Source organism: Desmodus rotundus, chromosome 7, assembly GCF_022682495.2.
Source record: "Desmodus rotundus isolate HL8 chromosome 7, HLdesRot8A.1, whole genome shotgun sequence".
NCBI lineage: Eukaryota > Metazoa > Chordata > Mammalia > Chiroptera > Phyllostomidae > Desmodus > Desmodus rotundus.
Genome location: NC_071393.1, coordinates 100,042,356 through 100,066,138, shown reverse-complemented (window position 1 = coordinate 100,066,138; position 23,783 = coordinate 100,042,356). Strand labels below are relative to the sequence as shown.

The window sequence follows — 23,783 nt, the reverse complement described above, 5'->3', positions numbered from 1 at the left end:
TCTCTCGACACAGTCCAGCTCCGGCAGAGCTACCAGGGCTCACACTTCTTGCGATGCCAGCAACACCTTACCTTAGAGGGCTAGAACGCCGAACAAAGGGTCGTCTTGCTGTTTTAAGTTGTCAGAACACACTCTCACTCACTCACCCCTCAAGTCCCTCAGTAACCGAGGCAATCGGCTTCTCAACTTTGGGACGAGCACACTGGCGCGCCCTCCAGACATGCCTCAGTTTCCCCAGGCTGGTCTCAGGTCCGCCCATCGCCGCCCGCCTCCCCCCCAACCGTCCTCCGCGGGAGTTGGTCGCAGCGGCCCCGCTCGCCCTCCTGGCCCCGCAAGCCGGTCCTGCCGCCTTACCTCCGCCAGGTAGAGGTTGAGGAGACAGAGCGTGGAGAACTGGAGACAGGAAGGGAAGCAGTAGAGCAGCCAGTGGGGGAAGAAGTGCAGGTGAGCGGGCGGCCGGAGCAGGGGTAGGGAGCCGCTGAGCGAGAAGGCGGCGGAGAAGAGGGTGGTCCTGAGCGCTGCCCACAGGAGACAGAGGAAGAGGCAGAGGCTCTGGTAACTCAGCCGCCGCTCGCGGTACAAAAGCAGCCTCCACAGCTGCAGGTAGGCAAAGGCGAAGAGCGCGGCGTAAAGCAGGGCGTGCAGGACGCTCAGCGCCAACTGCACGGACCCTGGCACCACCGCGCCTGAAGCGGCAGCGACGGCGCCTTCGCCTGCGCCGCCCTCGCCCGGCGTCGAGGGCTCGCGGCCGGCCACGGGGGCGGCGGCGGCCACGGGACCCGGCACGGACACCCTCATGACCGGCCTGGGGGGCGGGCGAGGGAGCGCGGGAAGGAAGGGGCAGGGCTCGGAGCGGCCGTCGAGGAGGAGAAGGATTTGTGCCTTACCCCCCACCCACCCCAACCTTCAACCCCAGGAAGCGCCGTGACAGAACCCGGAGCCCCGCGCAGAGCAGCCGCGGCTCCCCCAACCCCTCCTCCTCTCCCCGCCCCCCGGGGGGTCTCGGCTCCTCCTGCTGCGGCTCCGCTCGGTAGCTGCAGAAAACAACTCTCGGCTGGAGACAATCAGCTGAGAAACCCGAGCATTTGAGGCGCTCGCTCCGCACGGTGGGCTCGCGCGGATTGGACCAGACGGGCACGCCCCCCCTGCGCGCCGCGCTCGGAAGCCCACGGGCCGCGGGACCCGTCACTCCAGGGCTCCAAGATCTGATTGGGCGTGCGCTTTTTCTGCTTTCTCCCTCCCCTGAACTCCCCACCCAAGCTGCTGATTGGCTCAGCTACTGCACGGCCCGTTCGTACCGGCGGGAGGACTGGGTTGTTGCTTGTCACCTGGGGCGGATTCCGCTCCGCCCACTGCGCTATCAATTGGTTAGAGTGGTCGCACGTCAGGAGCACGAGGAGAGGGAGGAGCCTTGGGTCCCCCCCCCCCCACCACCACCACCTCCGGGTAGGCGGAATCTACAGAGAGGTGGGAGCCGGAGGCAGTTCTTTTTCGCGGGTAGGGTTAGAGCTTCGCGGCTGCGGGGCGAGCGGGCTGCGTGGAGTGAGGACCGGCCCTGAGTCTCTCTTTCTCGTGGTGGGACCTGTCGGACGCGCTGAAGCAGGTGGGTGGCAGTGCCGGTCGTCCAGGCTAGGGGCTGTGGTCTCTGCCTGCAGGGATGGTGATTGAGACCGAGCCGCTCTCCCCCCTGCAGGGCCGCACCGCTGAGCTCTGGAAATTGGTCTAGAAGGGGCCTCACTTGGACTCTTCCGAGAGGCATTTTGCTTACTTTTTTCCCCGGCGTGAGCGGTGAGAAAATCCTGAGCCGTTGGAGGGGAGAGGGAATGGAATGAGGCGAAAGGTGAACCGAAGTTACAGGGAAGACTCTTCACTTCCTCGGGAACTGTCCCTTAAAGAGGAGTGGTATTAGGATGAGATGGAGAGCCAAGCGATATGAGTAGGGGGAATGTGGCCCTTTGAAACTTAGAATTCGGAAAGATGCTGTCGGCATAAATTTAGGGAAAAGGCAAAACTAGAATTCTATGTTATTGATGAATGTCTATAGAGGAAGAAGTAGAATAGTCTGTGCCCCTAAAATCCCACACGTATTCTTCAAACCTTCCTTCTGTCTATGGTAAATGGCGCTACCGGTTCCTGGGGCTCATAGACGCAAAATAAAAGCTTTGTTACTGCTATAAGGGAGTAGACAATAAATAAATTTCCCAACGTGTATTGGGCTAACATAACATTTGTTGATTTTTTTTTTTGGTGTTTGGTAATAAAATAAACAGAATAGTGCAAAATGATGAGAAAATAATTTGTGTTTTTCTTAGAATAAGCCACACACCACAAGTTCAGTATCTCTGAAAGACATGGGTGCATTTACTGGCACAGCCAAGACCCAGCCTTTCCTAACTCACTATCCTTCGCTCTAATGCTTTGCCCAAGAAGAGTGTTTCCACTTTTTTTCCTAGCTAGTGATCCATAGGGAACTTTAAAGTCTGTTTTGCGCTCCAGATTCTGGAACAGGAGTCCATGCAGGCACCAGATGCTGGTGGGTTTTGGGTTCTTTTATAGGTGTGTTAACAAACTGTGATAGCTGTTTAGGCCTAGCACTGTTAGGTGGGTATCAGATGAAATGGCAGCTGAGCAGTTGTGCAGTGCAGCCTACATAGGGTACAACTTGCTGTAAAGAAGTTAACAGACCTAGTCCAACAATGCTTTAGAGAAGGATCTCATGTTCATTAGTGTAAGATATTCACCTAGTGGATTCCCAGAGCTTGTGGTTAGGGCTCTACACAGTTCTACTTGAAAGGGGACAGAGTGCTCATGGCAATAGTGAGTTAACTAATTGCAGTTATGTGTTTAAGCACACAAATTAAGCATGAACTCAGAGATACGTGATTTGAGGCACTTGGCAAAATCAGTAGACTTCCCTGTTTTCTGACATGTTCCCTGTTTTTTATCTTCCATAATCAATGAGGTACAAATTTTAGGCCATGAATAGATTTTCACCACGAAGGTTTTTTTTCTTTTTTGCCTATATTCTCTACTCAAACTGATAGTTAACATCTGGATATTGCTCGTACTAGTTTTAGGTCTTTGCTTGTGAGACTTTTTATTCCATTGTCATTGCAAGTCTGGATACCCTTCTCTTTTCTCCTGCTTTGGGGTGTGTTTGTTGGCAGGTGTGGGTAGAGAGAAAGAATTTTGCCCCAGCTGTCTTGAAGGGGCTGTAAAATAGATGCTGACGCTGTTGACTCCTTTTACTGACACCTTTCGGTCTTAAATGATAAGCTGTAATGAGATATAATCAACATTTTATTTGAGGCTAGTTCAGTGAGCAGGTTCTGTTCTACATTAGCAGCATTAAACCGTAAGCAAGCTAATTTTTGACAAAATACTCTTACAGAAACTTTGTAAGCATTAAGTGGCCCATTTGTTGCAAAGTATGAAACATGTCTTTCCCCAGAGAATGATGCCCACAGATTTGGTATAGTTTATTTAATGTTTACAGTTTTTCATTTCCTCTTTTTCTTAAGAGGGAAAACCATTAGCTTTACAGTTATTTGTAAGGCAAATTTAAGCCTATGAAGGGGAACTGAATCAAGGGTATTCTAGAAAAGCTTGTTGCTAGATATTTTAAAGATAGAAATGTGTCCAAATGCTCAACGATTGGATATTGTTGTTCTAGGAGAACAGATTACTTTAGTACAATGGTTTTTCAAACATTTAAAGCTGAACTGTTTACCAAGTATTATATGCTGGACCCAATCCCAAAATGGGATTACTCTGCTGAAGAGGGCCACCAGCTGCTCCATCTGTCTAGAATACGTGAAGGAAAATCCTTTCCCCCTTCTCTCACTAGCAAGAATGTCTGTGTTTTTTCCCTTGAAGTATTTCCTCCTCATTTCCCTCTGGGGGCTCTCTTAGTATTTTAGTGCCAAACAAAAACTTTTGTTGCCCTTAAGCATTTTATTTGCAAATGTGTGAAATTGCTACAAAAGCTTCTAAACATTTACACTAAATTTCTGTGTTTACCTTATTGTCATAAACCAGTAACAGATAGTTCATATTCTGGCACATGCTCTAGAGCATAGTTCTCCATAGTCCTTGGCTTTGCCCTGCAAGAGGTCCCTTTCATTTTTTTATCCTTGATCACATTTGAAGTTGGCTTTGGAGACTATAAACTCTTTCCATGGCAGAGCAGTTTTTTCAGCTTGCTTCCTGACCTTACAAGGGTGGGGATTAAAGGCTTGTATTAAGTTTGGAACAGCAAGTCTCTTGGATGGGGTTCTTCTTTGAGTACCTTTCTTATTTCACCCAACCAACAGCAACTATCACACAGTACTCATCTTCTATTCTCTAGCCTTTTCTCTTAGGGCTGTAAGTAATTCCATTAGCCACCTAGGTACAAGCTCATAAATTCATTAGGTACATGCCACTTTCAAATTATTGTAGTGACAGTTTCATCATATGTTTTGTCACTCCTTAATGTGGATCATTTGCTGAGCTCGTGTCTCTGATAAGTTTTCTTGGAAAAAAAGTTTTCTTGATTAGGCCCTTGCTGCTTAATCACTGATGTAGTATTTTAGAGTTCTTGTTAAGGCAGCATCTCACTTCTAGTTTGTATACCAGTGAAGATAAATTAAATTGTTCTGCCATAACAACTCCTCAAATCTCAGTGGCTTAAGACAACAAGGTTTATTTCTTCTACATCCCATGTTCATTGCATGTCAGCTACAGGTTCTCTTTGTTGCATTCATTCTGGGACCTATACTGATAAACAGCCACTATTTGAGCATAAAGCCTGGCATATTACCACAGTAGCTGTTAAAACTATTGCTTCAAAGAGTAATACCACTTTTGCTCAGAATAAGTCACATGGTAGCCTCAAACTTCACTAAAAGTGGGTGTTTTCTTTCCCCACTCACCATCTACACTTACCTTTTCTTTTCAAGATCTTTTTATGAGGAGACCATGTCCCTGGGAAAATGCATTTTATTCATGTGAAATGAACACTCTTTTTGGCCCCATGGGGTAGATTGGACTGATAAGAGTGGAAGCTATAAAAGATTTCATTACACATAAGTAATTTCTTTAAAAAATCAAAGTGAAAAGCACACTGTGTAAAGAGTCAGATCTTTCCGTAGGGTTTCAAAAGCCCCTTTGGTGTCTTCCCCCCTTCAATTTATTATTCCTTAAAGGCAATTACTTTCAACTGCTCCTTGTTTCTTTTGGCATTGATATTCCTGTTTCCAATAAACTTGGCTTTTGGTCTTGTGAAAGATGAATATTTAGCTCTCTTTTATCCCCTTTTTCACCCTGACTGCGTGGTCCCTTATTTTCTGTCTCCTATCATCTCAGCTGTGGTTGCCATAGGTTTGGTTAAATCATCATTCATTATTTATTTTATTATGACCATGTAAACTATTTCTAGCGGACCTGTGCAGTATTCTCTGTTTTAAGTCATTTCTTAAATAATCAAACTTATCAAAGATGGAACAAACTGGAGAAGTTACTATTGAATTCCTGTTTCCAAAAAATGTAAGAATAACCACCAAAATCTCTTAATTGACCAAATGCAAAGTACTTTGAAATGTATAATCTCATTTGATTAATGAGATAGATGTGGGAAAGTATTCAAGTCTTGAATGTACAGTTAGAACTTTTGGTGTTACAAAATGCATTCTACGGGAAAAGAATCATATGTTAACCCTAATGTCCAATTTAGTGTTGAAATAATTAAATTGTAACCACAAAGACAGTAAAAGTGATACTTTGCACTTGAATCTTACAATTGTACTTTAAATATTTTACCTTTTAATTAGGTTGGAATTATTTCATTAGTAACAGATTTTATATAGTTACTCTTCTTAGGCTCAGGATGTATGCATTTTCCCCACCCCCAGAATATAAAGAAAATCTTGGATGACCTATTTTTAAACCATTCCTATTAATATAAAGTGGCTTTAAAATATGCTGGCTTAAAATGGCTATAATGTATAATCAATTTTAATGTCAAGGATACCCCTTAGTTATATCATTAAAATTACTCTTTTATATACCTCTCACAGTCCTCACTCATCATTCTAGTTGAATTTTGAACTCTAAGAGGCTTATTATTAAAAATTGATGGTAAATTAATTCACTGTTTGATATTAATTAGCTGCAGTGAAAAGAATATTAGGAAGTAATCACAAGTGATTAGCTCCTTTTTTGATATACCTACTCCTTAGGGAGAGGCATTAAATAAGGCATTAATTATGCTTATTAATAATATTGAAAAAATAGAGTAAATATCCAATTTAATATCATTTTTTTCTAATTTTTTAATTCTTTTATCATTTTATTCTTTACTGAAAAATTCAACCCCTATCCTAATGGATAATTTTTATTTCCCCCACCCCCCCACTGCCATCTCCCGTTTTAAGATAGTGATTGTTTGTTTGAAAAAAAATTAAAACAAAATTCTTACCTATACTTATAGGCATATGTTTACCTTCTAGAAGTATATTTTTATATTACACAAATTTTCCTAACTATATTCTTTTAAACACAGATAATATAGATTATTAGTAGAAAAGCTTCCTGAAAGAAGAAATTATTTAAGAGAAATATGAAAGTAGCAAAACAGAAGAGAATTGAAAGCAGATGCAGAGGACAATGTGGAAGTAACTGCAGCATGAAAGATGAGAGGAGGATAATCTAGAACAAATCTGAGATCAGAAAATAGAACTGAATTGAAAAGATATTTGAATTTCTAAGTTGTATAAATAAATCAAAGTCTTGAGCATTAAAACTGTATTAAGAAATGTTCGGAGAACCAAGGTGGCGGCGTTGGTAGACACACTGCGCCTCCTCACACAACCAGAACTGACAGAAAATCCAACGGCAAGGAAGTCCGACACCAAGTAGATAAAAAAGAAACATACATCCAGACAGGTAGGAGGGGTGGAGACAGGCACCGGGGCGGAGAGGACTCTCGTGGCCATGGCGGGACCGAGATTGGCGGAGTGTGGGACGAACAGGGCAGGCAGTCTGACCACTAGCAGACCCTGCGGCCCCACGTTACCCGCGCAGATAAACCGAGAGGGCCCGACTCAGGGTGGCGGAGAACGGGGCAGGCAGAGCAGTGGGTAGCACCCCGGGGCCCCACACTCACGCACAGATAAACGGGGATGAACGGCAGGGGAGCGAAGCAGACCGAGCAACCCTGGGCTCCAGTGCGTGGGAAATAAAGCCTCAAACCTCTGAAAATGCCCGTGGGGGTTGGGGCGGCAGCAGGAGAAACTCCCAGCCTCACAGGAGAGGTCGTTGGAGAGACCCACAGGGGCCTAGAGCGTGCACAGGCCCACCCACTCGGGAACCAGCACCAGAGGGCCCAGTTTGATTGTGGGTAGCGGAGGGAGTGGCTGAAGTCCGCCATTGCTCCCTCTCGGCCCCTCCCCACGCACAGCGTCACAGCGCAGCGACCAGCGTTACCCCACCCCGGTGAACACCTAAGGCTCCGCCCCTTTAAGTAACAGATGCGCCAAGACCAAAAAAAAAAAAATGGCCCAAATGACAGAACACTTCAAAGCTCCAGAAAAAATACAACTAAGTGAGGAAGAGATAGCCAACCTATCGGATGCACAGTTCAAAACACTGGTTATCAAGACGCTCACAGAATTGGTTGAATTTGTTCGAAAACTAGATGAAAAAATGAAGGCTATGCTAAGAGAAACAAAGGAAAATGTACAGGGAACCAATAGTGATGCGAAGGAAACTGGGACTCAAATCAATGGTGTGAACCAGAAGGAAGAAAGAAACATCCAACCAGAAAAGAATGAAGAAACAAGAATTTGGAAAAATGAGGACAAGCTTAGGAACCTCCAGGACATCTTGAAACGTTCCAACATCCGAATTATAGGGGTGCCAGAAGGAGAAGAGGAAGAACAAAAAATTGAAAACTTATTTGAACAAATAATGAAGGAGAACTTCCCTCATCTGGCAAAGGAAAATAGACTTCCAGGAAGTCCAGGAAGCTCAGAGAGTCCCAAAGAAGCTGGACCCAAGGAGGAACACACCAAGGCACATCATCATTACATTAGCCAAGATGAAACAGAAGGAGAGAATCTTAGAAGCAGCAAGAGAAAAGGAGACAGTTACCTATAAAGGGGTTCCCATAAGACTGTCAGCTGATTTCTCAAAAGAGACCTTACAGGCAAGAAGGGACTGGCAAGAAGTATTCCAAGTCATGAAAGGCAAGGGCCTACATCCAAGATTACTGTATCCAGCAAAGCTATCATTTAGAATGAAAGGACAGATAAAGTGCTTCTCAGATAAGGTCAAGTTAAAGGAGTTCATCATCACCAAGCCATTATTATATGATATGTTAAAGGGATTTATCTAAGAAAAAGAAGATAAAAAATATGAACAGTAAAAATGACAGCAAACTCACAGTTATTAACAACCACACCTAAAACCAAAACAAAAGAAAACTAAGCAAACAACTAGAACAGAAACAGAACCCAGAAATGGAGATCACATGGAGGGTTGTCAATAGGGGATTGGGAGGGGGAGAGAAGGGGGAAAGGTACAGAGAATAAATAGCATAAATGATAGGTGGAAAATAGACAGGGGGAGGGTAAGAATGGTGTAGGAAATGTAGAAGCCAAAGAACTTAATGACCCATGGACATGAACTATAGGGGGGGAGTGTGGGAGGGAAGGGGTAGGCAGGATGGAGTTGAGTGAAGGGGTGGAAATAGGACAACTGTAATAGCATAATCAATAAATATATCAAAAAAATGTTTGTAAGTAATTTTAATAGCTATCTTCTAGGAACTTTAAATTTTTTAAAAATAAACATTGTAGATGTGTATGCGTATTTTGAACATGTCACTCCCATGTTAATGGTGTTAAATAGCTGTTTGTATATTAATTGTAAATCTACTTCCAGTAGAGAAAGATAAAATGCCCAATTTAAAAATTGAATTGGATGTTTGAGAATAAATTTTAGAGCCCTTAAAAATGACAATTAGCTTCACATACTCCAGAAACTACCTATTAAACTTAAGGTACTTAGTATTGCATTTTCCTGACTGTCTTTTAGAAGTATCAAAAATCAATAGCATTATCAAATCAATGTCATTATATATCATCCCATCTCAAATTTTTACTAGAAAGAAATAATAAAGTGCTAGCACGATCAAATGTATAAATAATGCCTTATATTATTCTTTTTTGCATATTTTACTTAAGTCATTTATTTAACAAGTTCATTCAGCAAAACTTTGTTGAACCCCTGCTCTTGCCAGGTATTGTCTGAGGCACCAGAGCACAGCAGTGAACAAACACAGACAAAATCTCCTGCTTATATACAACTACAGGTGATGATGTCTTTCAGTTTCAATGTCTCTAGAGTTGGCATCTCTTTTGTCATCATGTGCACTGTTTATAAGGCAGCAGTCAACTCGCTACCAGAACTGAGTCCTCAACAATACTTCAGTACCTTGCAAGCAGGAAAAGCCTCCTTAGCTTATTTTTATCAAGCTGGTAAGTATTTTTTATATTATGACTTTTATGACATTTCTATTGCTGTTGAATCAGTGTGCTCACTGAGAGCTTATTGTTGGATTAGTAATATGTGCTACAGTGCTTCTACTACAATATGCCTGCCTCAGTTTAAATCCTGATTCTGCCACTTGACCTGTTGTATGACCGTGGTCAAGGCACTTAGCCTTTCTCTGTCTTTTTTGTCATCCATAATGAGGAAATAGCACTTGCTTTGTTGTGAGGATAAGGATAAGTGACTTTATTCATGTACTAATCCATACTAAATCCTAGATAAAAATGAACTATTAAGATAGTAACATTTGAATTTTATGTAGTCATTTCTGAAAGTATACTCTTTGATATTTTTATTATGTAAATCTTTTAAAAGTGTTTTTAAACTTTAAATGTAGTATCAGTAATGCTTTAGCTATACCATTAATTAAAATAAATTAATATAACTCTTAAACATAACTAATAATCGTAATGGTCTCATTTAAGGCTTCATGCATAAAAAAATGCTATTCTTGCAAATGTGGAACTAAATCCACATTTATATCGGTTCCCTTATAATTATTATTTGAAAATGGTATTTTAAAACCATTTTGAAAGTTTTATGCATGTATACATGTGTTTTTTTTGTGTATGGTATTAAACTTGGTAAAATAATGCCAAATATTAGGTTTAAATTAAACATTTACCCTATTGTTTTAGAAGGCTTTTAAGGTTGCTTACAAAGTTAAAATATGTCATTATAAAGACATTATAAATAAGAATAATGAGGCTTTGGAAATAAGGGTATAAATATACTATAACTAGGTGTATTTAGTTACTGCTTATTTGTTGATGCATATTGGTTGGGCAAACTAATATATTTCTTTTTACTTTAGCAACTTTGGACTTTCATTTTAAGATTCTATCTTTTCTAAGTACAATTCATTAAGCATTCATAAAACTTTTCTTATTTTAGATTCTTCAAGTACCTCTATATTTCTTGAAGAACTGAGTAAGGCTGTTAAACCTCTCCAAGACTATGGAATTTCAGTTGCAAAGGTAGAAAGATACTCGTGTCAATAAATTATCAGTGACCAACATTTCACATTTGAGTGACTTACGACTGAATGTCTAACAATGCTGATGTTGTTGCACTTCTTTTTCCAAACTGTAAAAAAATTTTTGCTACACTTTTTTCATAAGAGCAAACAGAAACACAAAAAGATAGTTCCAGGTCAATTTAATTTTATAAATTATTCTCTTGTGGCTTTGGTGTCATTTTTCAGTCCTGTAGTTAGACTTTTATTTTGTTTTGCCTGACAAATATATCAGAATTCAATTATTTATTAAATTTCTATTAGCACAAATGGAGGTACCAAAGTTGAGGTAACTGAAGTATTTTTTCTAGTCTAAGTTTTTTAAATTTCTTATGCCGCAGTTTCATTTATTTTTAGAATAAGGTTAAAACAACCTAACTTAAAATTATATTTTTAATTCTTTTCTCAAAAGATGTTCAACCTTGCTATGGAAAATTGTGGAAAATTTCCATAGGCATTGTGGACTAGATAGCTACATGAGCCTTCTACTAGTTTAAACTTAGAATTGGTACCTTAGAAACCTGAATGCGAGGCAACCCAGGGATTATTAAACTCTTTCAGATTAGTGTGTACCTGACTTTCTGTTGTTGACATAAGAAATGTCCAAACCTGTAGAGAATATTTATAAGAGTTTATTTTAGCCAAACTGACAACATACCCTGCGGAACAAGATTTCAAATGATCTGGAGGATAACAGTTTCCTTTATGCATTTGAAATTAGGAGGGAATTTTAAGACAATTACATGGAGATGGGAGAAAGCAAGGCCAGGACTGGAGTACAGGATAGTTAATATTATGTGCTCTTAGCACTTTAAAAGGAGGGGTCTGAAAGGGTAGTCACATTAACACCAAAGTGTGCTAATCTAGCTGCACAGAAACAAAGATGAGGCTTGCTTAAGGCAAAGATACGCCTTTTACTAAAGTTATATGCCTGGGGCATGACTACCCATCATGACTTCCCCAGTTAGGAATTTATGATCAGTTTACCCTGTGAGGTTATTTTCCGTAGAATTCCTTTTACTTCTACACTGTGTGTACATCTATTCGTCTTTGATTCATTAGCCTTCCTTTTCCACGAGATGGCTATTATCCCTCTTGGTCTCTGCGGCTAGTTCCCAGGGCAGGAAGCACAGACAGTTTAACTTACCTTGCCTATTAAAAGGATATTGTTCCCTCTACCCACATATAACACTTCTGACACCAAATGTGTGAGTTTTCCACACCAAGCAATTCTGACCCTAACTGCCCGGAGTTAGCACAGACCCCACAGTTTAAGGGTTCAGTGTTATAAGACCCTCTGTCACTTCATTTGCCAGTTACAAGTAGTGTATCTCCAGGTTACCCACAACTGACTTCTATAGGACTTGGCTACAAATGGGGTGTTCTCACCTTCCCCTCCGAAGATTTGATAATTTGCTATAATGGCTCACAGAACTCAGGGAAACACGTTATTTGCTACTATTGGTTTATCACAAAGGCTATCTCAGGAATGGCCAAGTAGAAGAGATGCATAGAGTAAGGTCAGCAGGTCTCGATCCTCTGTCCTTGTGTCGTTGGGGTGTGTCATTCTCGGATTTGGATGGTGTTCATCAGCCTCGAAGCTCTCTAAACCTGTTATTTAGGGCTTTATGGAGGTTGCCTTGTGGAGGCATGACAGATTAAATCAGTGGCCGTTGGTGATTAACAGTCTCCAGCGTGGGGGATGGTAGGTATGGTTGAAAGTTCCAGCCCTCTTAATGATTGCCCTGTCTTTCTGATAACCAGAGGGTATCCTGAAGCTATCTAGGAGCCCCGAGCCACCACTCATGTCTTTATGTAAAAAAAGACAACTCAGGGGTTTTAGAAACTCCTGTATCAGGAACTGGAGTTAAAGGCCAAATATTAGAACAAAAATGCTTCTAGTATTTCTATCACTCAGGAAGTTACAAGGGTTTTAGAAACTCTGTGTCAGGCACCGGGGACAGAAACCAAATACATCCTTTTTATGTCATGGTTATATACCTTAAAAAAATAATTCAGTTCTGTTTGTATAGAGGTGTCAGCTAACTTTGAACAACTGATTACACTCTAGAATGATAATGGTACTCATCTCTGAGGAGATCTGAATAACATTTTAAACTGAAATTTAAAAGTTAAATAATATGTAGGTATGATAATCAAAAAGGATAATCGTGTTATCTTGTAACTAGTAAACTAGTAACTGTGTATCTAATAACTGTAATAGAATATTGAGGTTCATACCCATACCTTTATGAACTAACTTAACTGGATTTTATAGTTGAGGATGCAGAACTATATAGAATGTAGACTGGTGAATAAGATAGACCTATATTGAGTATCTAGCTCAGTCTCTTGCATATAACAGATACTCAGTAAATGTATATGAGATTAGAATTAGCTTACTATATTTAGGCTATTGAATAGAAAGATGCCTAAGACCTATTCTATTTCTTTGGATACTTTATATCCTAAATAGGGAGGATGAAAGACATTCACAAATTATTTTAGTAACTAGCAGAACCCAATTTTAATGAGATGCAAATAAAATGCCATAGCGGTTAAAAGGAAAGAGAGCTCATATCTGATTGTTGGGGTAGAAGGTCATGTATAGTATTGGGAAAAGACTTCCCAAATAGTAGCATTTTGGTATCATCTTCAAAAGTTAAGATTTCAGGAGGCAGAGATAGATGAAGAAAACACTAATGTAAATGGATTAAATGTTCCAGTTAAGTCAAAGATTGTCAAGCTGTGTATAATAACCAAACCCAACTGAATGCCATTTAGAAATGCATCTTTAAAGCGTTCAGAAATTTTCAAAATAAATGAAGGGAAAAGATACGACATGCGAGTGATAGTCTAAAGAAAGCTGGTATGGCAGTATTACTGTATCAGTGTAGATTTAAAAATAAAAAGACTTTGAGTCATCCTTGACTTGTTCTATCATCACCAATCCATCAATAAGTCCTTTAGGTTCTACTATCAAAACTTTCCAACTCTGACCACTTCCTGTACCTTCACTTTTAGTCCTCCCTTGTCCAGACTATCATTTCTCATTTGGAAAACCACAATAGCCTTCTAATAATTGGCCTTTCTCCTTTCTCTTTTGTCCAACTAAACTCTCTCCACATGTAGGTGAGATGTGTCAGATTACTTTGCTCCGCTTTCAGAAAGGCTTCCCATTACAGTTGTGATACAATCTTGTGAACACCGGCTTCCGCCCCAATCTCATTTTCAGTTCCTCCACTTTCCTCAGTTTGTTCTTGACACATACTGGTCATCTTTCTGTTACTTGAACCTGATGTGTTATTTCCACAAGACCTTGGCAGGTATTTTCCCACTCTGCTTAGAACTCGTCTTCCACATATTTCTATATTTGTATGTTTCACTCCATTACTTCAGTTGTTCGTGCAAATGTCACCCCCTCAGAGAAGCTCTCCTTGATTCCTAAAATGTCCTTAATATTTTTAATAACATTTAACATTACATATTACTTAATATTTTAAACTATCTGTCTCTACTTTTAGAATGTGAGTTCTAAAGATAAAGTTTTTTATTTGGAACTTAGTTGTACCCCCAGTGACTAAAATATGGTAGGTGTTCAAAATATGGTAGGTATATATTGAATGGATAAATGGACAAATGTATTATCATAATGCCAACCATTCATTATCCTCTGACTTTTAAACATTCTTTTAAAATTACATACACTAAAATTTAGGTTTTTTGGTTATGGCTATACTATGACTTTTAATTCTAATTCTCTATTTTTGATATCCTTTCTGAGTATCAGTTCTCCTTTTGTAGCTTTTTTTTTTTAAACAAATGTAGCTTCCCTAATTGTTACTCTGATTCCTCAAACTCTCTTAAAATAAAATTGCACATCAAAAACAACAAAAAACTCATCTTAAAAAAAAACCCAAAACTTATAAAATCCAAAACAAAGTATTCTGTCAGCCTTTGTTTTGGTAAGTTATGTTGGTGGCTGCCTGTTTGCCCCATCTAGTAATCTCTTCATTCTTATCTCATTCCTTCCCCACCTCTATTTCATGCTGCATATACACGCTCAATTTTCTCCCTAATTTTACTTAGTGTATTTGTGAAAAGTCTCTAGAATCTTTTTGTTCTTTTCTCTTTTACTTCACATCTCAGTCATCCTTGACCTATACTGATGTGATATTCTTTTAACCTCCCTCCTTATCTTCGTGCTCTGATGCCTTTCATTTTAGCTTCATGTCGCTGCCAGGATTGTCCTTATATTTTTAATCTAGAGTCCTGATTGTAAGCTGTCGGTAAGCTGATCAAGAGCTGTTATGGCTGCTCTGACATCATCAGGGACTTAGGTTCATTCTTTCTGAGTCACAGTCCTTAGCAAGGGTTTCTTCTTTAAAGATGCCTCAGGGTCCCTCATTACTGCTGGTTTGTAGCTATCTTATTTGTTTTGTCAGGAAGAAGTGGGAAAAGTAAGTGTATCTGTCAACCCCTTTTTAGGAGTCTTCTAAGAATTCCAAACCAGTGACTTCTCCTAACACCGTTTAGCCATCCTTGGCTGTTGGGAGTTTGGGAAAGTCTTTTAATAGGGAACTTGCTTTTAGTGAAGTTCTGTCAGTAAAACCAAAGGGGAGAATGGATTTTGGGTGAAAAACCACCACTGTCTGCTATATATGTGTGCTGGCTGTTGAGGTGGTTTCATGGTTCCAGCTTACCACTCACTGCTGTGCTTCCTAGCTTATGCTCATGATTTTTGTCCTGCTTTAATTGTTTCCTTCCTTTTCTACCTGGTTACCTTCTACTTGCTTCTCTCATAAGAGTGAGTTAAATGTAAACTCTTAGGTATAATTAAATATTACTATTAGGTGTAGAAACAGTTCCTTTTTCTGGGTTACCTCAAGCACTTGAGTAAATGAGCAATTATGGGATTCAAATCAGAAAGAAAAGTAAAATAGAAAATATGATACAGAGACAAAATTATAATGTTTAATTTTATTTCTTGTTTCCCAAAGCAAGAAAATTCACCTTTTGATATACTCTAAACCTTAAATGTAATCTTTTAAAGGTTAATTGTATCAAAGAAGAAATATCAAGATACTGTGGAAAAGAAAAGGATTTGATGAAGGCATATTTATTCAGGTAAACTATTATTTTGAGTCTTATGGACAAATATAAAACTATACTTCTAGAATATGCAAGTATATAAAATATCACTAATCCAGAATAAATTGTATGTTGTAGGGGGTCATATGAAGCTTAGCAAAACGTCCAAGTAATAGATTTGTTACCTGCACTTTAGCTCTCTTATCTATAAAATAAAAGTAATACCTACCTCACAGGGTTGTTTTAAATATTACGTGAAAATTTTATGTAAATTCCTATTACAAATGCCTGGTAAGTAAGAAAATTCAGTGTTTAAGTAGATATGTCAGGTCATATTCTGGTGTGAAACAAATGTACTTTGTTTTCGATGGATCTGCCAATGTCCAGGTTACTTGGGCACTTGGGTCTGCCATTTCTTAAAATCTTTCCTCAAACTCTTGGGATTTGACCTAGGAAATAGGGAGAGATCCTGTCTCCTCAGAGACCTGCTGCTGGGGACATTTCTTTCTCCTACTTGTCTCCTTCCCAGCCTGATTTGGGGAATCTGTGTGTATGTGACAGGGAGGTTGGTAGGAAGCCCTGTTTGCACTTTTTTTTTCTGGTCTTTTTGCTAGGTCCAGGGCCTAAGCTTTCAAAGTTGACATAGTTATTGAGTCTATATTCAATGAGTATTTGAATGTATATTATGGCCACCACTTTGGGATGTGCATGGGATAATGAATAAGACACAGGCTCTAACATTACAGCCTAGTATATCAGAGGAACAAGTAAGTTGGATGCTAAGGAAATATTTCTGTAACACTTTTTCAAACTTGTTACAGGGGCAACATACTACTCAGAGAATTCCCTATTGATACCTTGTTTGATGTGAATGCCATCATTGCTCATGTTCTCTTGTAAGTACAGGGGTTACCATTCACTTCTTTACTTATTATTTATCTAGTGATTTCATTTTAGACAATCACAATCAATTAAAATACTTTAGAGTTTTAACATTATATTTGTAGGCATCAATTTCACATAAATTCCTGGTCTATCTTCCCACATAGAGGATCTAAACTTTCTTAAATGGCAAATAATGCAGAAACATATAGATACTCTGTATTAAAATAGTAGATGGCACAGCATGACTACATGGGTCATACTATTATGTCTACCATCTTTCTCACGCAGATGATTTTTTTCTGTAGTCTATAGCTTTGTGCCTGCTCAGTAAGTACAGAAACAGTTCAATAATCCCAGCACATACCTGAATGTTGGTTGAGAGGAAGTAAGTGAGTTTAATTTAATTTCCCTGGTATGGCGTCTTTAAGCCTGGGAGTCAGCCTGTCTGAGGTCCATTCATGCAATTTACCTCTGAATAAAGTCTAGTATTCTCTTTGATGAAAAAGCTAGAAACTATGACTTGTTAAGGACATGAATTTATATGGACTCTCCCGACTTAACATTATTGTAGGTCTGTTTCCAACTAAGACCTTTGCTGACATTGACTATCTTTGTCTTCTGCTTGGCTCCCCGCTTCCTTCCCTTCCCTGACTGGATTCCCAGAAAAATTGGGTGAAAGATAAATTACAGAAGACTTAAAACATATTGGTGAAAAGTTGTGTTTATCACTTTGAAAATGGATACTTTTAAATGTTCCATTACTAACAATATGTTAATGAAAGGGCTTTAGAAAACATCCTGATAATCAAGGATCCCGAGGCCTGTAGAGTAAGAAGCCAATTATAAGGAATGAAAGGTGGCCTTTTGAAGAAGGAATTCCAAAGAGCTGTTGGGCTGTCTTAGAAGTCCTTTCCTGGGTTAGAGAAAGGGTGGCTGTCCTGAGGTGGGGGGCGGTCATAAAAGGCTTAGCAAGAAGTCCAAGTAATAGATATGATACTTGTACAGTGGATACCTGATGCCTGTCTTTGACCCAGAAATGACAGTGAAGGAACAAAGAAGATTCTTTGAGGGATGGGGGAAGGGTGTATAAGATCATCTTTGACACGTTTGACAGCAAATCCTAGAGCGGCATGTCTACCTTCAACAATCTGATGATAAGGTGGTTTTGAAACAATGGAGCCTTAGATGTGGAGTGGCTCTCAGTGCTGGGGACCCTGTTCTCTGAACTGGCTAGCTTGTGGTGCTTGTGTCATGCAGTCCTGCTGTGGTGATATCCTGTTCCTTGTGCTGTGCTAATGCTGGTTTGTAGAACACTAATTCCACAAAGATTATTCCCCTCGTTCCTCCCATGTGCCAGATACCTGTTAGGTACGGGGATTCAAAACAGAATAAGATATGGCTTCTGTTCTCTAGGAATGGGGTTTTGTTTCAGAGACAGATACATGAACAGAAAATATTATGTAGCAAGTTAGATGTATGCATAAGGGCTTATGGACTCACAGGGTAGGGAATAGTTCCTTGGGTCTAGAATGAGGGTAGATATTTACTAAGAAGTCTTCCTGAAAGAGGTGGCATGGGGATGATACTTAAAGCGTAAGTGGGCATTTGCTTGGTGAAGAAATGGAAAGTGGGTAAAGCATTGAGAACTGTGTGAGCAAAGACATGGAGGTTAGAATAGTTTGGACAGGGTAGTTTTTTTTAAAAGTTCTTTTTAAAAATGATTTTATTTATTTATTATTAGAGAGAGGGGAGGAGAGAGAGAAAGAGGGAAAGAAACATCAATGTGTGGTTGCCTCTCACACCCCTACCGGGGACCTGGTCTACAACCCAGGCATGTGTCCTTACTGGGAATCTAACAGGAAACCCTTTGATCACAGGCCCACACCCAATCCATTGAGCTATACCAGCCAGGGCATGGAGAAGGTAGGTTTTTTTGTTTGTTTCTTTTACCAAGAGTATCAAATGTGAAGCAGGAGATGAGGGCAGAGAGGTAGGCATGGGGTCAGATGCAGGACATCTTTGTTTACCATGTGAAGAAGTTCAAGCTTTTGGGTAGCCACTGATGGATGAGGAGTCCAGCTGCACATTAGAATCCTTGTATCATCTTTTGGGCCCAACCATAGACAATAAGGTTTTAACTAGCAGGCCTCATTGGGAGGAAGGTGCCTGCTCTACACCGGACTTGGTGCACAGCCAGCACATTGCAGTTTTTTAGAGAAAATTGAGGTCAAGGACTCAGGTCCCTCCTTTCTCCCAATCCCTTAGGCCAAACATGCTCCTGTGTACACCTGCATTTTTAGCCCAGTTGTTTCCATTTTGAGGTCTCATCAGAAACCTTGGCTGGGCACCTCACAGGTACTTCTGATAAGACCCTCTTATCTCCAATTTGACTCAGTCCCTTTCCACTCCTAGCCCTTCTTTCCTTCACCCCAGCCCACCAGTCCATAAGGAGCCAGGAGCCTTTTGTTGGGTTTTCCTTGAAATGCAATGATACCTTACATCTGTGCTTTGTACACCTGACCCTCACCTGGGCCTGTTACATGGCAGGGAAGGGAAAGAAACTTTCTGGAACTGATGCCTCTCTCTGCCTCTTGCTTGCACTGTTGCAGTAAGTGCACGAAAGCTGGATTGTTACTTTCAGTTGGGCTTGCTGTCCTAATTGACCAGCACAACACCTGATTGCTTAATAGAGGGTTGCTGGCAGGCAAGTGATATGATTGAATTAGTACTGGAGAGCTCTTTCTAGTGGGTGTGACAGTTTTGTGGGGTCCAAGAACATGGAGAAACCGACTTCTGGCCAAGATGGAGGCATAGGTAGATACACTCTGCCTCTTGTACGACTGAAATAAGGACAACAACAAATTTGAAAATAAAACCGACCAGAACTTCCAGAAAATCAAACTTCATGGAAGTTGACAACCAAGGAGTTAAAGAAACATTCATTCATACTGGTAGGAGGGGTGGAGACAGGCAGCCAGGGCAGAGAGGACATGTGGCAAGGTTGCTGCTAGAGTACCAGGGTGAGGAGGTGGCTGGTAGTCCCACATTTACGTGGGAGGAACAACTGGGGAGCAAGACTATGGAACCAGGGGTTCCAGCACAGGCAAAGAAAGCTTTAAAACCTCTGGCTGTAAAAACCTATGGGGGTTGAGGTGGCGGGAGAAACTCCCAGCCTCATAGGAGAGTTCGTTGGAGAGATGCACAGGGTCCTAGAATGTACACAAACCCACCCATCCGAGAATCAGCACCAGAAGAACCCAATTTGCATTTGGGTAGCAGGGAAAGTGACTGAAAGCCAACCAAGAGCTGAGCAAGCAACATTATTCCCTCTTGGACCCCTCCCCCACATACAGTGCCACAACACAGTGAAGTGGGTTGCCCCACCCTGGTGAATACCTGAGGCTCTGACCCTTACAACATAATAGGTACGTTGAGACAAAGAAAATGGCCCAAGTGAAAGCACAGATCAAAACTCCAAAAAAAGAACTAAGTGATAAAGAGGTAGCCAGTCTATCAGATTCAGAGTTCAAAACTCTGGTAATCAGGATGCTCACAGAAATGGATGAGTGTGGTCACAAAATAGAGAAAAAAGTGAAGACTATGCAAAGTGAAATAAAGAAAAATATACAGGAAACCAACAGTAAAGGAAAGGAAACTGGGACACGAATCAATGATTTGGAGTAGAAGGAAGAAATAAACATTCAGCTGGACCAGAACAAAGAAACAAGCATTCAAAAAAATGAGGAGAGGCTTAGGAACCTCTGGGACAGCTTTAAATGTTCCAACATCCAAATCATAGGGGTGCCAGAAGGAGAAGATGAAGAGCAAGAAATTGAAAATTTATTTGAAAAAGTAATGAAGGAGAACTTCCCCAATCTGGCAAAGGAAATAGACTTCCAGGAAGTCCAGGAACCTCAGAGAGTCCCAAAGAAGTTGAACCCAAGGAAGCATACACCAAGGCACATCATAATTAAGTTACCCAAGATTAAAGATAAAGAGAGAATCTTAAAAGCAGCAAGAGAAAAGGAGGCAGTTACCTGCAAAGGAGTTCCTATAAGACTATCCACTGATTTCTCAAAAGAAACCTTGTAGGCAAGAAGGGGCTGGAAAGAAGTATTCAAAGTCATGAAAGGCAAGGACCTACATCCAAGATTACTCTATCCAGAAAAACTCTCATTTAGAATGGAAGGACAGATAAAGTGCTTCCCAGATAAGGACAAGTTAGAGGAGTTCATCATCACCCAGCTTTTATTTTATGAAATGTTAAAGGGACTTATCTAAGAAAAAGATGATAAAAACTATGAACAGTAAAATGATAACAAACTCACAACTATCAACAACTGAACCTAAAACAAAAACAAAAACTAAGCAAACAACTAGAACAGGAACAGAATCACAGAAATGAAGATCACATGGAGGATTTTCAGTGGGGAGAGGGAAGGAGAGTGGGGGAAAGGTACAGGGAATAAGAAGCATAAATGGTAGGTACAAAATAGGGAGAGATTAAGAATAGTATAGGAAATGGAGAAACCAAAGAACTTACATGTATGACCCATGGACATGAACTAGGATGAGGGAAAGCTGGTGGGAGGAGGGGTGGAGGGTGGAGGTGAATAAAGGGGAGAAAAAATGGGGCAATTGTAATAGCATAATCAATAAAATATACTTTGAAAAAACAAAAAATATTAAAATATATTTATTTTCCTGAAAATCTCCCCGCCAAATGGAGAAACCATTGTGTGGCTGTTGTACAATCTAGAGAGGTAGAGTAGAGATAGCAGAGAGGGAGTTTTCTTTTTAATGCTTAGGAGGTAAAATTAACTGGACTTGGTGACAGTTAATTTTGTAATAATGAGCAAAACTACAAATTTGAGTTAATCCTTGACTTCTTTTTTACCTCATTCTGCTTCAAATCTAACCTGATCCCTGTCTGAGGTAGGAAAGGGAGAAGAGCAAATTTTCAGGGAAGTCAAAGGGAAGAAGATAATGTAATCTAAGAGTCAAATGCCTATCTTATCTAAGTCTCAAGGAAACAGTTATAGGAACTTGAGCCCCCAAGGAGTGCAGATCTAGGTGGTGTTAACATAGAGGCCATGTTGGGAGTGTCCTAGGGAAGAAGACACTTCCCTACGCTTCCCAACACTTAAGGGAAGAAGAAACTTAGAGGGAGAAAACTAAGTGCCCAGTAGAATTCCAAAAAGGCAATTATCCTCATTCTTGTTTAAAATATAAGGAAAATGACTTATGAAATATAGTATTTAAAGTTTTTTCAGTAATATTTGGAATATTGAAGAACTGTGCTAAATAGTGTATCATATCAGAGTTATACCTTGCAAATTACCATGGGGAAAAACATGCCTTTCACTCTATCATCCTACTTTATGTGCTAAATCTGTTAGGTTAAAACACCCAGTGTCTGTTAAGCAGTTTTTATCATGTACTCTCTGGCAGTTGCATACTATTCCTAGAAATGGAACTGAACTGTTGCTTGATATCTTTTGCCCACTTTTCTATCATGTTTTAAACTTTATTATTAATTTCTAGGCACTCTCCTTATGTAAAGGAGACTAAACTGCACATTTTTCCCCTTCCCCCACCAAGTTTGTCATTTGTCTTCATATTTCCCTACTTTGTTCTTTTAAAATTATCTGGTCAAATTTATTGTCTTTCTTTGGACTTTTGAATTTTAAGTTGTATTAAGATCTCTCTTATGCCATTGATACAAAGGAATTCACCTATTTTTTAAAAATTGGTAGACTTTTTAGAGTAGTTTTAGGTTGACCGAAAATTTAGCAGAGAGTGCATAGAATTCCCATTTACCTCCTTTCTTCTCTGTACTGTTTCCCTTTATTGCTTACATGTTGCATTAGTGTGGTACATTGTTACAGTTGATGAACCAGTATTGACACGTTATTATTAACCAAAGTACGTATTTGTTTTGGGGTTCACGCTGTTGTACAGTTCTGTAAGTTTCGACCTGTGCACGTATCTACCGATACAGTATCAGGCAGCATGGTTTCAGTGACCTAAAAAATTCCTCGTGCTCCACCTATTCCTCCTGCCCTTCTGCTCCCCAACTACTGATAATTTTTGCAGTCAACATAATTTTACTTTTTCCAGAATGTCATATAGTTGAATCATATAGCATATCGCCTTTTTAGATTGACATTTTTTTACTTAGCAATATGTATTTAAGGTTCTGCCTTGTATTCAGGGTTAGATGTCTCATTTCTTTTTATCAATGATTGATACTCCATTGTATGGATGTACCATTTATCTGTCCATTCACCTATTGAAGGACGTCTTAGTTTCTTCCATGTTCTGGCATTATGAATAAAGCTGTTATAAACATTCCTGTGCAGGCTTTATGTGTGGATGTACCATCATTTTAAACTCCTATAGGTAAATGAATGTGCTTTCTGGATAATATGGTAAGGCTGTGTTTAGCTTTGTAAGAAACTGCCACCCTACCTGCCAATGTGGCTGTACCACTTTGCATTCCCATGTACAGTGAATGAGTTCCTGTTGCTCTACATCCTTGTCAGCATTTGGCATTGACAACTTTTTTTAGTCATTCTAATTGTTGTTTAGTGGCACCTCATCGTTTTAATTTGCAGTTTCCCAATGACAGAATGATGTTGAGCACATTTTCTATGCTTCTTACTAGCCATTTGTATATTTTCTTAGGTGGGGTATCTGTTAAGATCTTTTGCGCATATTTTAATTGTTTTTTATTGATGAATTTTAAGGGGTTTTTTTGTGTGTATTTTGGATGTAAGTTATCAGATACATGCTTTGCAAATTTTTTCCCCTTGTCTGTAGCTTGTTTTTTCAATCTCTTAACAGTTTCCTTTGCAGAGCAAAAGTTTTAATAATAATGAACTCTAACTTAACATTTTTTTTCCCCATGGATTATGCTTTTTGTGGTGTATCTAAATCATTGCTATATCCAAGGTTACCAATTTTCTTTCATGTTATCTTCTAGATTTATAGTTGTACATTTTACATTTAGGCCTGTGATCCATTTTGAATTAATTTTTGTGGAAGTTGTGAAGTTAGTGTCTGGATTTATTTTTTTGCATGTGATGTCCAGTTGTTTTAGCACCCTTTCTCCATTAAGTGGCTTTTTTCCTTTGTCAAAGATCAGAGTCTTATTTCTGTTTGGTGTATTTCTTCTCAGTGTTTTCATGGTTTCAGTTTT

The 23,783-nt window shown here is 39.9% G+C and overlaps 2 protein-coding genes across 5 annotated transcripts in view; one reads left to right on the top strand and one right to left on the bottom strand.

The window, feature by feature from the left end:
- The window catches only part of GPR137C (G protein-coupled receptor 137C), a 45,447-nt gene extending 44,495 nt beyond the window's left edge, over positions 1-952 (bottom strand). The window contains exon 1 of the mRNA XM_024567265.4: positions 355-952. Within this exon, the coding sequence (XP_024423033.2) occupies positions 355-798 (444 nt within the window). The 5' untranslated portion in view covers positions 799-952. The remainder of the gene's footprint in view (positions 1-354) is intronic.
- Positions 953-1,466: 514 nt separating this feature from the next.
- The window catches only part of TXNDC16 (thioredoxin domain containing 16), a 75,035-nt gene continuing 52,718 nt past the window's right edge, over positions 1,467-23,783 (top strand). For 3 of the 4 annotated variants that reach the window (XR_008427357.1, XM_024567266.3, XM_053928568.1), the window contains exons 1-5: positions 1,467-1,603; positions 9,281-9,518; positions 10,486-10,568; positions 15,660-15,733; positions 16,519-16,593. Coding sequence is in view for 3 of the 4 variants with exons in the window: in XM_024567266.3 (XP_024423034.2) it covers positions 9,356-9,518; positions 10,486-10,568; positions 15,660-15,733; positions 16,519-16,593 (395 nt within the window). In the remaining variant the exon portion in view is untranslated. The remainder of the gene's footprint in view (positions 1,604-9,280; positions 9,519-10,485; positions 10,569-15,659; positions 15,734-16,518; positions 16,594-23,783) is intronic. The other variant, XM_045201527.2, reaches the window with a different exon arrangement.